The sequence below is a fragment of the Mangifera indica genome, unplaced genomic scaffold, assembly GCF_011075055.1.
Source record: "Mangifera indica cultivar Alphonso unplaced genomic scaffold, CATAS_Mindica_2.1 Un_0024, whole genome shotgun sequence".
NCBI lineage: Eukaryota > Viridiplantae > Streptophyta > Magnoliopsida > Sapindales > Anacardiaceae > Mangifera > Mangifera indica.
Genome location: NW_025401116.1, coordinates 36,729 through 49,993, shown reverse-complemented (window position 1 = coordinate 49,993; position 13,265 = coordinate 36,729). Strand labels below are relative to the sequence as shown.

At 31.3% G+C, this 13,265-nt stretch overlaps 1 protein-coding gene and 1 long non-coding RNA gene across 2 annotated transcripts; one reads left to right on the top strand and one right to left on the bottom strand.

The window, feature by feature from the left end:
* The first annotated feature begins 6,754 nt into the window (after positions 1 to 6,754).
* Positions 6,755 to 8,474, top strand: LOC123206125. The gene is made up of 2 exons (XR_006499947.1): positions 6,755 to 7,039; positions 7,905 to 8,474. It is a non-coding gene; the product is annotated as an uncharacterized LOC123206125 (long non-coding RNA).
* Positions 8,475 to 9,417: 943 nt separating this feature from the next.
* LOC123206124 (probable calcium-binding protein CML29) lies at positions 9,418 to 10,134 on the bottom strand. The gene has a single exon (XM_044623255.1). The coding sequence runs from the start codon at positions 10,069 to 10,071 to the stop codon at positions 9,589 to 9,591; it is 483 nt and encodes a 160-aa protein (XP_044479190.1). The 5' UTR covers positions 10,072 to 10,134; the 3' UTR covers positions 9,418 to 9,588.
* Between the last annotated feature and the right edge of the window lie 3,131 nt (positions 10,135 to 13,265).

Here is a 13,265-nt window from a genome sequence, read left to right as displayed (position 1 = left end):
TGTGCCAAATTTCATTATTTCATGCTATATAATGGTTAACTAAGATTTAAAACATGATTTCAGTATATTCCATTGCCCAAATTATTCTGGCCCCAAACTCAAATGTAATACCTTGCGTTATTTAATTGAAAATGGCATAAACCAAAATCTTGATGAAGATGGCTTCATGATTTGGACATGTGTATACAGACAGGTTTTCAAACCCTTTTGCTTCATTTTGCGTGATGAAATTCGAACTTGATTGGTCTCTTTCATTACACAACAGCCTTCAGCCAGCTAAACGAGATAATTATGATGGGAAATAAAGAGAAACCCAAATGCATTAAATTCTAGTTAAAAGAGTTGCTGGTTTTCCCGTCAACCCAACAATTACAGAAGAGGAGATATGCACAATTGTCAATACCGACATGGAAGAATGAGAGATCTAGTGATAGTAGACCTGCAAAATCACAGCTGATCGACAGTATAAAAATTGCTAGGTGGGTCATGGCATGCCCAAAAAAAGCATAAAAAACTAGAAGCTTATCTACCCACATGGAGGGTACGGTCATGAAGCTCTGATTTTGATTCAGATTTAAGTTCCAGTCTGTTTTTGTTGGCTCTTATCGGGACATTACCATTCGAAAGTTATAAAGAAATTTTATCATTAATGGCTTTCCTGCATTACTGTCGCCGCCTCTGCCAGTTTTTCAACCGAGCTCAGTCATCCTCTCCTTAATGAAATCTATTTCCAAAAAGAGAGTTTGAATAAAAAATAAAGCGGATTTTTGTGTAAGAACTTAAATTTTTCATGAGCTATAAAGGAAACCCATGTCAATTTTTCAAGAACAAACGGCCATTAATTCTCTGCATGGGCTAATTAATTACATCTATCAACAAACCCAACTTTGAAAACTGATTCAAAATGTTGTTTTCGTCCCTCTTCGGATTGCTAAGCTAAAAAGTGACAAGCTCATGTTCTTTGTTCTTTTGTTCTGTTGTTGGGTTTGAAACCAGACAAAACCTGTAATCCCACCGACGTGGAGTGAAATAATAATAATAATATTCCCAACAAACTCAATTAATTCTATTGCACCCTTTTCTTTCTTGTTCAATCCTTCTAGAAAGTCTTTTGTCTCTTTGACGTTTTGAAACATCTATCAACGATCATCTTATTAATTAAATGTATTGCTAACTAACCTAGTAGCAAATTGATTAAACTTTTTTATTAGCCTTTAACATCTAATTGGGCACCTTAAATTCAAACTACTTTGCTAATGCTGCCTAAAAAGAAAGAATTTACCTCTCCCTACTTTACCTCATACCTATTTTTGTATGTTCAAATGTACAAAATATTACACCATGCTAATAAAGCCAAAGGACTTATTCTCACCCAAAGTTCAATGCATTCCTAAATTAATACCTCTTAATTACTGAAAACCGAACCATCCACCCATTGACAGTTAAAGTTAACTGTACTAGTTAAGGTTTAAGGATAAAATTATTATTTAATATTAAAAATAATAGGATATTATTTATTTTCCCTCTAAGTTTAAAAAATTAATAATTTTTCTCTATAATTAAACTTTGAAATATTACATTTTTCTTCTCTAGGTTTTTTTTCTTTTCTCTCTCTTATCCAATGACGAAGATGAGGAGAAAGCACTGAAAAAAGGGAAAAGGGGGAGGGAGAGAGAGTCGATTGGTGCTGGCATTAGAAAAAAGGGAGAGAGAAAAGAAAAAATCTGTAAGAGAGAAAATGTAATATTTTAAAGTTTAATCTTTAGAAAAAATTATTAATTTTCCATACCTAAGAGAGAAATAAATAATATTAACTGGTTTTGTTAGTTTTAATCGCTCACATGTGGTTATTTGAATTTTCGCTATTTAATAAACAAACTTTGGGTGGGAACAAGTCCTTTGGCCTGCTAATAATAACAATTTTATTTTATTTTTGAATAAGGTGTTGGTGGTATTAGGACTCTTCATTTTCAAATGCGGGGCATTTACGTTTTGTCTCTAGTGCAAACTCACATGCAAATATGAAATCTACAACTGGAGAACACCCACTCATTAAGCAACATGCATGCATGATCCTTGTCGCTCTCATTCTCAAGCACGCACGCGCACAATATATGTATGCAACAAAATCCGCTTCCCTCGTCCCTCGGTAACGAAAGACTCCTGTGTATTTAATTACTTTCCATGAATAACACTACTCTGGTCTCATATAGTAGTTTGAATAATAAAAAATATATAAATACTATGAAGACTTAACTTTTATCGGCTATTAAATCTGAAATTTTATATTTATATCGAAGTTTTACCCTTTTAGTAAGAGAATGTGTGTGTATATATAAGCCTTTTCACTAACTTTGCATCCTCCTCAACAGCCTGGGTTGGTGCACTTGACTCTTCCAGAATTGCAGGGCAACCTGCATTTCTGGTTTCAATACCAGGATTTCAGACTTCATCATCCAAAACCCCAACTTTCTGCATCTCCGAAACAGGCCTGCCTGATTGACAGAAAGGAAACAGAATTAAAGAGGACAAAGAACATGGGCTGTTGTGCATAAGAATAACAGAAAACGTGTTACCAAACAGTCTTGTTTATGATCAAAGCTTACATAATTGATGAGATTGAAAAGCGGAGAAGTACTGATGCATGGTCTCAATTTTCTTAAATGAGGTGCGGCCATATGTCGGGGAAAGCCACCATCATACCAAACATAAGGCCTGTTTCGGAGGGGACAACTTCCTCTACATAATTAATTACTTTTCTACGTCAATTATGGTTCATCTACCTACTTCAAAATTACTCAGAAAATGGATTGAAGCCCTAATTATGTTGTCTTTTGCTTTCAAAAATACTAGTTTATTATACCAACTTGATAATTGGGCAGAGTGGATTTGCTGCCCACGTTCAATAATTTCCAATTAGTACTAAGATCTTCTTGGGGCACCATCCCATTATTAAAAATGGTTAATTCACACAGATATTAGGATGTAAGAGGTAGACATGAGCTCCACTAAGAGGTCATTAAGATATTTTGGAAATTTCGAAAATAGAAAATGTAACAATTGGTCTATTTCATTTCCAACATCAGGTTCCACTCCAAGGGGACAACTGCCCAACCATTTATTAATTAAATGTTATATATAATAAATTAAACTTTATTCCCGTATATGATTTAATTCACAACCACCCCATAACCTTGAAAATTATGACTAGACACTCACCACTTATCTCAATTATATTTCATTGTCTTAAGTGCCTAAAAGCTTTGAAACCCTGTTTTAATAAATAAGGTAAGTCCCACTTCAGATAAATTATCGAAAAAAAGGGTCAATCTTTACAAAACCCAGACAAATTCAGACGACGTAATGGTTCAAGGAGAGACCGTTGAAATTTTATCTATAGATCAGGGTTGAAAAGAGAGGTTATTAGTGGTTGAAACGATGAAAAAAACTCTTAATTTAACAGAAAAAATATAACTTTTTCATAATTATAAAACTTTAGATATCGATAAATTTATTAGTTTTTAAAAATTAAGAAAAAGAATTCAATAAATTATATTTTTTTTTAACATTATTACGAAAATTATGATTTTACTGAAAATTTTAATAAAAATTAATTTATAAATGAGATTTTAAAATTTTAAAAGTTAATAAAGATGAGTTTGAGATTATACTATTCCTTGATTGGGAATAAGTCTTTTGACCTTTCATCTATGGTACAATTGTGCACACAAATGACGATGGAATTTACAATATTTTTTATTGTATAATGCCATTCAATAGCAACAAGGGTGAAATGAAATTATGAATTTATTTTAGATAATTTGAAGAATGTGATTTAATTATTAGATAAATTGTGTTTATCTTAGAATTTTGATATATAATTATAGAAAATTAATTAAAATACCCTTATTTTTATTTTTATTGTGTCCGAATAATTTTAACTAACCTTTTATATATTCCATGGATAAAGCTAAAATCCTAATTTAATATCCGTTTTACTGTTATTACTAACATTTTTCAATCAAAATTTTATCTAACATTCAATTAAAATGAAAAATAAATTATTTAGAAAAGTTTCATAAGTAAAATTGTTTATTTGTTATAATAAGGTATGCTTTACATGTAAAAACTATTGATTTGTTGAAAAACAATAGAACTCTCATAAGTAAAAAGTTTGAATGTGAAAAATCCAACAGACATGATCATGTCTAATTGTTCATTATGTGTAATTATTGTTTATCATGTTTAATTATTATTTATTATCTTAGTTATTGTTTATCATAAATTTTAGAGTTAAACATTCTCGATAAAACATATATTTTTTAGTTGTTTGGTATAATCCATAGAGGGATTGGCTATAATATATAGTTTAGCCTCAATTAATTTGGATTAATTTCCATATAATTAGGGTATTGGATATTGCTTCAATTGTGAGGATTAATAAGGTAACATCTAGAAGCAGCGGCAGGTAAAGTGGAGGCTCCATTAGGATTAGTTGATGAAGATGATGGCATCATAAAATCAGATGTACCTTTAAGAAAAAGCTAAAGGACTATTTTCCACCCACATTTTATAAAAAGATAAATATATATCATAGATAAATTATTATATATTTAAAAAATTTAATATATAATAGTCATTTCTAGTGGATGATAATTCTCTCATTAAATTCAATCAAAATCTTTGTTTGAATAATAAAAGTGTTATTAAAAGATGATATTTCGTTATCTAACGAAGAATGATACTTCATCATCTTTAGGTTTGGGATAAAATTTTCGGTAATCAAATTTAAGTTGGAAACCGATAGTAATTGGTTATTGGAGAGATGACAATCAACTTAAGAATTTGAAAGAAAAAAGTTATTTTTTAAAATTAAGACTTGCAATAAAATATTAATTTAAAAAAAAATAAATTTATATATTTTTTAATATTAATATTAAAATAATAATTTTATCTTTAAATTTAATAATAATTGAAATAAAAATTTAAAAATAAATAAATATTTAGATTTTTAAACCATTTTGGGTGGAAAATAATCTTTGCCCTAAAGAAAATTGAAACTCGTGAATGATGGAGTGGCATCAACTGTGGACAAACAGTAAGAGACAAATGCAGAATAAGATTGAAAAAAGGACACGGAAGTTAATTTGTTTGTGTGGCTTGTAATAATCAAGTACAGAGAAAGAAAAGGCAAGTTGACCCTTCAAAAAAGGGACGTGGATGCTGTAGTTATACCTTATATTTTTCAACTGTGTGATTTTTTTATAAGGCCTCTCAGTCAATGGCTTCTGTAGAACTTTACACTTTGACGGCCCAAAACTAGCCCATTTGTGGCCCAAAACTAGCCCATTTGTGGCCCAAAAATAAATTTATTTTTTTATTTCTTTCTTCTTCTTTTTTTTTTTTTAAGAAAACAATCAATTTTTTCACTTACTGTTTAACCCTTTTTGAAAGATGACCTCATCACCAACTCATATTCCATCCTGTTGATATGTATTCTAAATTTAATATTTAATAATTAATAAATAAGTAAAATTATTTTTAATATTTATTTAAGCAATTTATTAGTCAATCATTCAAATATATTTATTTGTGTACTTAAAAATATATATAATATTATTTTTAAATTATAGTAACTGAAAATACTGACGAAGTGGGAACTCTACAGATTTTAATAATTATATATACTTGGAGTTTTTATTTTCTAATTTCCTTTTTTAAAATTTAGATATTTATATTAATATACCAAAATAAATTCGAATACCATATGTTATGCACGTCGTTACGAAATTTTGCATTATCAGAGTACTAAAAGAGAGAATTTATTTTCCAATGCATCATAGAATGTGACATTTCACAGACAAGTGAAAGTGAAACCCCACAAACCTCACATAACATATAAGCTTTTATTATTTATTTTCTTATCAATGATTTGTATGGATGTTTCAAGCTCCTATTACATTTTTAGTAATTGGAAACAAAGTTTGCAGAGATTCAAAATTAGCGAGGGTGATAGTGGGTCAATGGACGGGCCCATAATCTAGGATGACAGTTAGACCTGGGCCTGGGATTCAACCATGTGGACACGGCCCAAGAATTTGCAATCCAAGAGACCATTATAGGATGAAGTTTGGAAGAAATACGCATAAATAATTTGGTTTAAATTATAAGATAATACTAAGTGTTTTTAAAAAATACGATTTGTTTTAATTTTTAATGTAAGTTAAATTAATTTGAGATATAAAATGGCTTGGGTCGATATATAAAATCATTTTTTCTATTATATATATAAAATTTAAAATATAAAATATTTAAAATATTTTTAAGTTTTGTATTTATTCAGTAAAACATAAATTCACCCAATAAAGATATAAAACTCATATACTTATCCAATTAAAATTAAAATATAAAATAAAATAATATGAAAATATGAAAAATTTTGATAACTTTAATAGTGAAAAAGTTGAGCAGATGATTTACCGAGTGATTGGTCAACTAACCAAATGTCTAATTAATCAATTTATTTTTAAAAAATTAATTAATTAATCAATTTATTTTTAAAAATTGATCGATTAGGTAGTTAGTCGGTCGACCATGATCCACTAACTAACCCATTTGACCAACTATCTGATCAAACTCAAATCTTATAATATTTTTTCTTTAAAAACAAAATTAACTTAAAAATAATTATATTTGTATAATTAAAAAAAAACGATAATTATATATATATGGGGCAAAATAAACTGCTATTTTAATGAATATCCCATAATTGAAAGCATTAGTACAACCCCGCGGCCCTAATTCTATCAAGTATCTCCGTCTCTGCCTCTGCAGCACAACTGACCAAAGCCCACACAGCCGACCTTGTCAACTTGAGCTCTCCGACGTCGCAGTCGTTGTTTCTTACCGGAAAAGAAACATAGCTCCGTCACCGTTGTTCTGGTTTCAGTAATCATCTCAGGCGTCAATCAATTTGTCTTCCAACAGTTCCGTAGCTGTGCCGTCGTCAGACTCGTCTCAGTCGTCGCTCAACTCGCCGGTAAGTCGTCCTTCTTCCCGATTTGTTTATTATATGCAATTTTTTGTTCTTTACTTGAACCAGATGAGTGTCTTTATTTGTTTAGCATTCATTTGTGTTGATTTTGTTGTTTATTTGTCTTCCCGATTTGTTTATTTTGTTGTTTACTTGCTCAGCCATTCATTTGGTTGATGAGTGTCTTTATTTGTATAGCATTCATGTGTCTTTGTATGTTATTAGAAGAAGTGCAGGTGCTCACAACGTGTTTGACAAAATTCCTGCTAAGAAATATTAAAAATTTTGATGCATAATCCGAGGACAACAGATTATCATCTGATACTATGCTAACTACTGCCCGATAATCTAAATTCAACAGCATGTTTTTTGGTGGTGATTTAATATCATCGCGTGCTTCCTTTCCTTACAACCTGTTTTTATTTTTTTTTTATTTTCGTCAAAAAAAAAGTGATGTGTTTGGACTGATGAGTTTAAAGTGTTATAATATATTGTTAGTGTGTTCTGCTTGAGGACTTTGACATTTATCCTTTTTTTATCTTTTTCATTTTGTGAAATGTTCATATTTGTTACAATTTGGGTTAATTAATGTCACTTATCTTCTTCTTTTATTGTCCTTACTGTATCATATGATACTTATATTGAGCATACGCATTTGCCTGATTTTATTCTTTTGAGAAATCAAGTTATTAACAAATGATATAATTTCTTGATTTAGTTTTGATTTCTGTATATTAATGTTGGATTAGTTGGATAGGTTATATCGAGCATACATGTTTGCCTGATTATATTCTTTTGAAAAATCAAGTTACTAACAAATGATATAATTTCTTGATTTATTTTTAATGTTTGTATGTGATGATTGTATCAGTTGGATAGGTGCTAGTTTTCACTTGCAAAACTGAAGTGAAGATTTGAGATCATGCCACGGCGATCTTTATGGAAGGGTAGTTTTGTTGATGCATTCCTGATGGGCCTGAAGAATCGAACAGATCTTCTTTCAAACAAGAAAATTTGGTCTCGTCGATCTACCATTTTGCCTGAATTCCTTGATAAGACTGTACGAATTTACAATGGAAGGAACTTTGTTCGCTGTAAGATTACTGAAGAAAAGGTTGGTCTTAAATTCGGAGAGTTTGCTATGACTCGGAAACGGCGTCCTTGGGGCACTCCGAAAGGGAAAAAGTGAGTGATCGCTATAGAGGTTACATTCACAGGATTACCAGACTTTGATTTAGCCCAGCAGTTTTATGAATAATAGTGAATGCTCTTTCTTTATATTGAAGTTGTGCCAGCTTGGAACTTATTTGTGTTTGTGTTATCTTTACAAGTTCTTGACATTTAGTCTAACATTGTCTTTTGAATCAGTTCACTGTTTTTCACAATTTTGCTCTCCATTTGGTGATGCAATGCCTAATCGATCAAGTGTTTTTTAAGGTTATCAAGCTGCTCTCTATGTTGTTTCTAGTTTATTGAGTTCCTATATAGTTTCATATTTCTTTTGAATTCTTTCCTATACAAAAGCCCTGATTCTAAGTGAATATTGCATCAACATTGATGCTTTGCATCCCCAGTTCATCTAATTTTTAAAGTGTTTTAAGTGTTATAGTCATATTTGTTTCTCCCGGATCATGCTTACTGAATTATACTTTTAGATGAATTCTTTCTTTTGTATATCCATTTTACTGACACTATAGTTGTGAATTACGTTGAATTTCTAGTCCTGTTCATTATTGATACATCAAACAACGATTTGCTATTTATTTGTAATTAGGCTAGATTTGAACCGAATCCGTTCGAGCTCGAGCTCGAACTTAACTTGAACGAGCCCTTGAAACGAGTCAGTTCTATACAAGCTTGAGCTCGAGTCAACATTTTTGAACTTGAACTACTTGTCAAATTTGCAAATTAAAAATTTTGATACAAAATGATGTTTTGATCAATATGTATTAAAACGACGTCGTTTTAATAATGAGTTAGTTAAAAGTTTGAGCTCAAAACTAGTTGAACCAAAGTCAAACCGAGTTCCAGCTTAGCTTTCACGAGTTTGGCGAGCTCGAGTTCAAGCTCAAGCTCTACTATATGCAAACCGAGCCGAGCTCGAGTTTAGTTTGATTCGATTCAAATCCAACCTTGTTCGTAATTGCGAGGATGATGATGAATATTAACCGTTCCTACTGGAGCAATTAGGGGTTGAATGATTGGTCTTAGACACTAGTTATTTCCTAAGTAATCTAGGTGTTTAGTAATTTGATCACTTTTCAATATGAACATGCATGTATGATTAATTTAGTTCATTCTATTTTATTTAAGAGCATTGTTATGCATGCAACTTTGTACACATATCGTTGTTTGTATACATAGTTTTATTGTTTATATAATCATTTATCATAGGAGATTCTTGATACTTTAATATTCACTTGAAGACATGTATTACACACAAAAACATAGAGGATTTTGAGAAGACAAACTACTATATGCTTATTGTTTCACATATAATTAGCATTTGGATAAGCCACTTATAGTTTATGGGTAGTAAATGGTTGTTGATAAGATTAATCGAAGAGGGAGTTGACTAGCAGTTGAAATTCCTCAAAGCTCACAGCTCCATCTCCATTTTCATCCAAGGCAGCAATCATATTTTGACAATCTGCTAGAGTGACAGGAAACCCCAAATTTTCAGCCATTTCATGGAGCTCCTCTCCCGTCAAAATCTCATCCTCATCAGCATCCATAGATCCTAGAGCCGATGTAAGGAAGATCCGAAGGCTACCAAGTTCCATATCTTTGGTGTTCATCTCCAAAAACTCCTCCAAGCTTAGCAGCCCATCCTTGTCTTTATCAGCCTGCTGCACCATTGCGCTCACATCTTCTTCACTGGCTTTGTGACCAAGGGAGCTCAAAATTCCACCAAGCTCTGCTGCAGTAATCGACCCGTCATTGTCCGAGTCAAAGGCTTTGAATGTATTCACTAGGCTCAGGATATTGCTCATCTTCTCGGCTTCTGATGATAGATCACGGCCCCCTGGTTGAGCCATCAGCTTTTTGAGCAACCGTGCAACTTAATGTATAATTCAGCACTTGGGTTCATCACCTCTTCTATAAATGGTTGTAATGTGGGGGACTAATGATTCTCGGTGTCGACATAAAGTTAAAGAATTTTAAAGGTATAGGTTCTTGTACATCCCAAAGTTGCGTGTAAAAGATAATGCCAATTGGGACGGTGTAGAATTATATGTACAAATAATGAGTATAAACTTGTGCATAAATAAAGATAAGTTACCATATAATTGAATAATTTTAAATTAAAAATAAAATAATACCTAATCATATGGTAACATGTCATTATTTATACATAAGTGTGTGTTCATCGTTTGTTTACATAGTGTTAACAATAAAATTATGTATACATAGTTTTAAGTATATAATTGAATACCCAGATAATATAATATCATGTGATTGGGTGACTTTAAATTAAAGATATAATAATACGTAATTACATAATAATACATAATCTATATATTCAATTATGTATTTAAAAATATGGACATAGCATTATTTTTTATTGGATTGTTTCACCTTTTTTAAAATGGGCCATATATAGGGTATCTGAGAAAGAAAATGGACCAGCCATTGGTCCAAGAAGAATTTTTAAAGTAGAGTCCTTAAAACGACATAACTTTTGCCCTCCTAACACAACCGTTCACCAACAAAATAATAATAATAATAATTAATAAATAAATAAAAATCCATAGTTGGTGAAGAAAGAACTATCAACTATACTCTATGCAGATATCTTGTTAGCTCTGTTTGCACTCATCAAGAAAAATGTAAGATGGATTTAAATTAGGAGCAATTACTTGAAGTCGTCGTCTTTCTCAATCTCAACCACATATTATGCCCATAGCTAATAACGCCTTTTCTGGGTTCTTTACAAAAGAGATGCTCATTCACAGTATCTACGTTTTTTTAAGTGACAGCAGAGAATTTTCATTAATTCAATTCCAGTAGCTACTGTTAGGCTCTGGAAATTACCAAACAGGATGCTATTTAAATAAAATTTAAAATTTCCAAAAATTTTGATGATGTTGATTCTTCGTTACTTTATATGCAATTGAAAATTCCAACGTGATTACCGAGTTCACGCAACACTTTGATGAATGCAATATATACTATTCTTATCTGCGAACAATCACCAGAAATCGACACTCCTAGTTGCAGAATTTAGTTCCTCCAATTCAAGAGAATTATTCATTACTCGAATTACTTGAATTTAGAGGTGATAGTGGGTCGGCTGGATTATATCGGACTGATCCTGGGGTGGTCCATCAAGCCCAAGTATTGGGTTGTGCCAAGGCCAGCCATTTGATAGGCCTTCATGTCCGACCAACTCAAAAAAAAACTCAAGGCAAGACCTGAGATGTCCAGGCCATCCCCCTATGGGCCCTTAACCAGCAGCCTGCAAGCTGGTTCAGAAAATAAAAATTTTAATTTTTTGATTATGTAAAGTTAATTTTTTATTCAAAAAATAAATCAATAATATTCGTTTTGTCATACTGATCTGCAGACCTTATCTCACAACTTAGGATACAATCCGTTAAGTTTGCGGGCCTGACATAACCCTCTTTTTAATGTCAGGCCGAAGTGGGTTGCGCCAAAATGCCTGGGCATGGGCTGGGGCATAAGTCAGTGGGCCTATTTGACAACTCTACACAGAATTGTTGCATTTCCAATAACGGAGGCACGTTAATGGCTCATTACGAGATGCAGGACTGTCATGGGTCACTGACCATAATCAAATGATTTGTGCTACTACTTGTTTCTTTGATTTTGGCTTATAAATATTGTTGCAACAATCTAACTCTCATGTTGCTAAATTTATTATTTTTTGGTAATTTGCTAAATTTATGTTATTCTGTTATAAATTCACCTTTTGATGTTATGAGTAAATCAAAGTTGTAATATGTATGTGCCATTGGGTAAAGTTCTTGTTGACCAAATTCACGAAAATAATAGATAAAAGTTAATTAACCAATGTCAAGTTATTTAGTTAGTGATTATGCATGTCACATGTCCGTAGATTAATTCAGTGTATGAGCAAAAATTTTATCACTTAGAGATAATGAAAAGAATTTCATTTAATAATTGATTTCTTAACATCTACGAGAGTATCTTTATATTCTATCTTATATCTATGAGAGAAATTAAACTATCATCCTTTACCAAATTAGAATCATATAATTGATGTAATTATCCTATTTACATGCAATTGGAATAGGAATAAATCTCTATATTCATGCTTATATTAGGAAGACTTCAATATTGTAATTACTTGTAAACCTACCTCATGTAATTATCTTATTTACATAGAACTAGAATAGGAATAAATCTATATGTTCATGCTTATAAATCTTTTTACTTAAACTACGTATTTATGTTGATCAGACTAGGTCGAGACAAGGATTTAACATCTTGGTTATATGAGCTAACTTCATAGTCCATTTTTCCTATATTATTGAACTGTAATAATTAAATTGAGTTTTATTATGAGTAAGTATATCCTACTGTGGATATTATGTTCTACAAACCATTGAGTCCAATTGTACACGCTGTAGGAAGAAAATCTCATAGGTACCCTTTGATAACCTCATAACTAAAGTCATGGAGTAGCATATATACATCTCGAGTCATTAACTCAACTCAAGCTTGCAATAGCTTGCACTTTAACTTTTCTCTCATGCCTTACTAGTAATTTCTCTCTAGGCATGTTCGATACTATTGTGTATCTGACCTATATGTCTATATTATCCTTCGAGACTAAATCTTAAGCACTTGATTCTTGACATCTCTTTAAACTTTTCTTCAATGCATAGTCATGCACTCTTCCATGAACAACCGTGAACTTCTCCTTTCATGCATGGTTTAACCCTTAATGAGCATACCTAATTGTGACATGATGTACAGTGTGCATAAGTGTACCCTCTTCTTCTCTTGTGCATGACTTAGCCCTCACGGACAAAAATCAATTTTAAAAAAGATTTTAAAAACTTGAGCACAAGACTTAATCTATCAATTTTAAATATGTATACCATCAAACCAAGTTCATTTTAATGTTAAAATAATTTATATTATATTTTTAATAATAAATTATATAAATTTGTTTTGAATAATTTTTTAATATTTAATCAGTCTAATCACTAATCAGGGTCTAATCGTTAGTTGTACGACACCA

What these genes read in the sequence shown, in the direction of transcription:
- LOC123206124 (XM_044623255.1), bottom strand. Translation starts at nt 10,071, where the DNA reads ATGGCTCAACCAGGGGGCCGTGATCTATCATCAGAAGCCGAGAAGATG.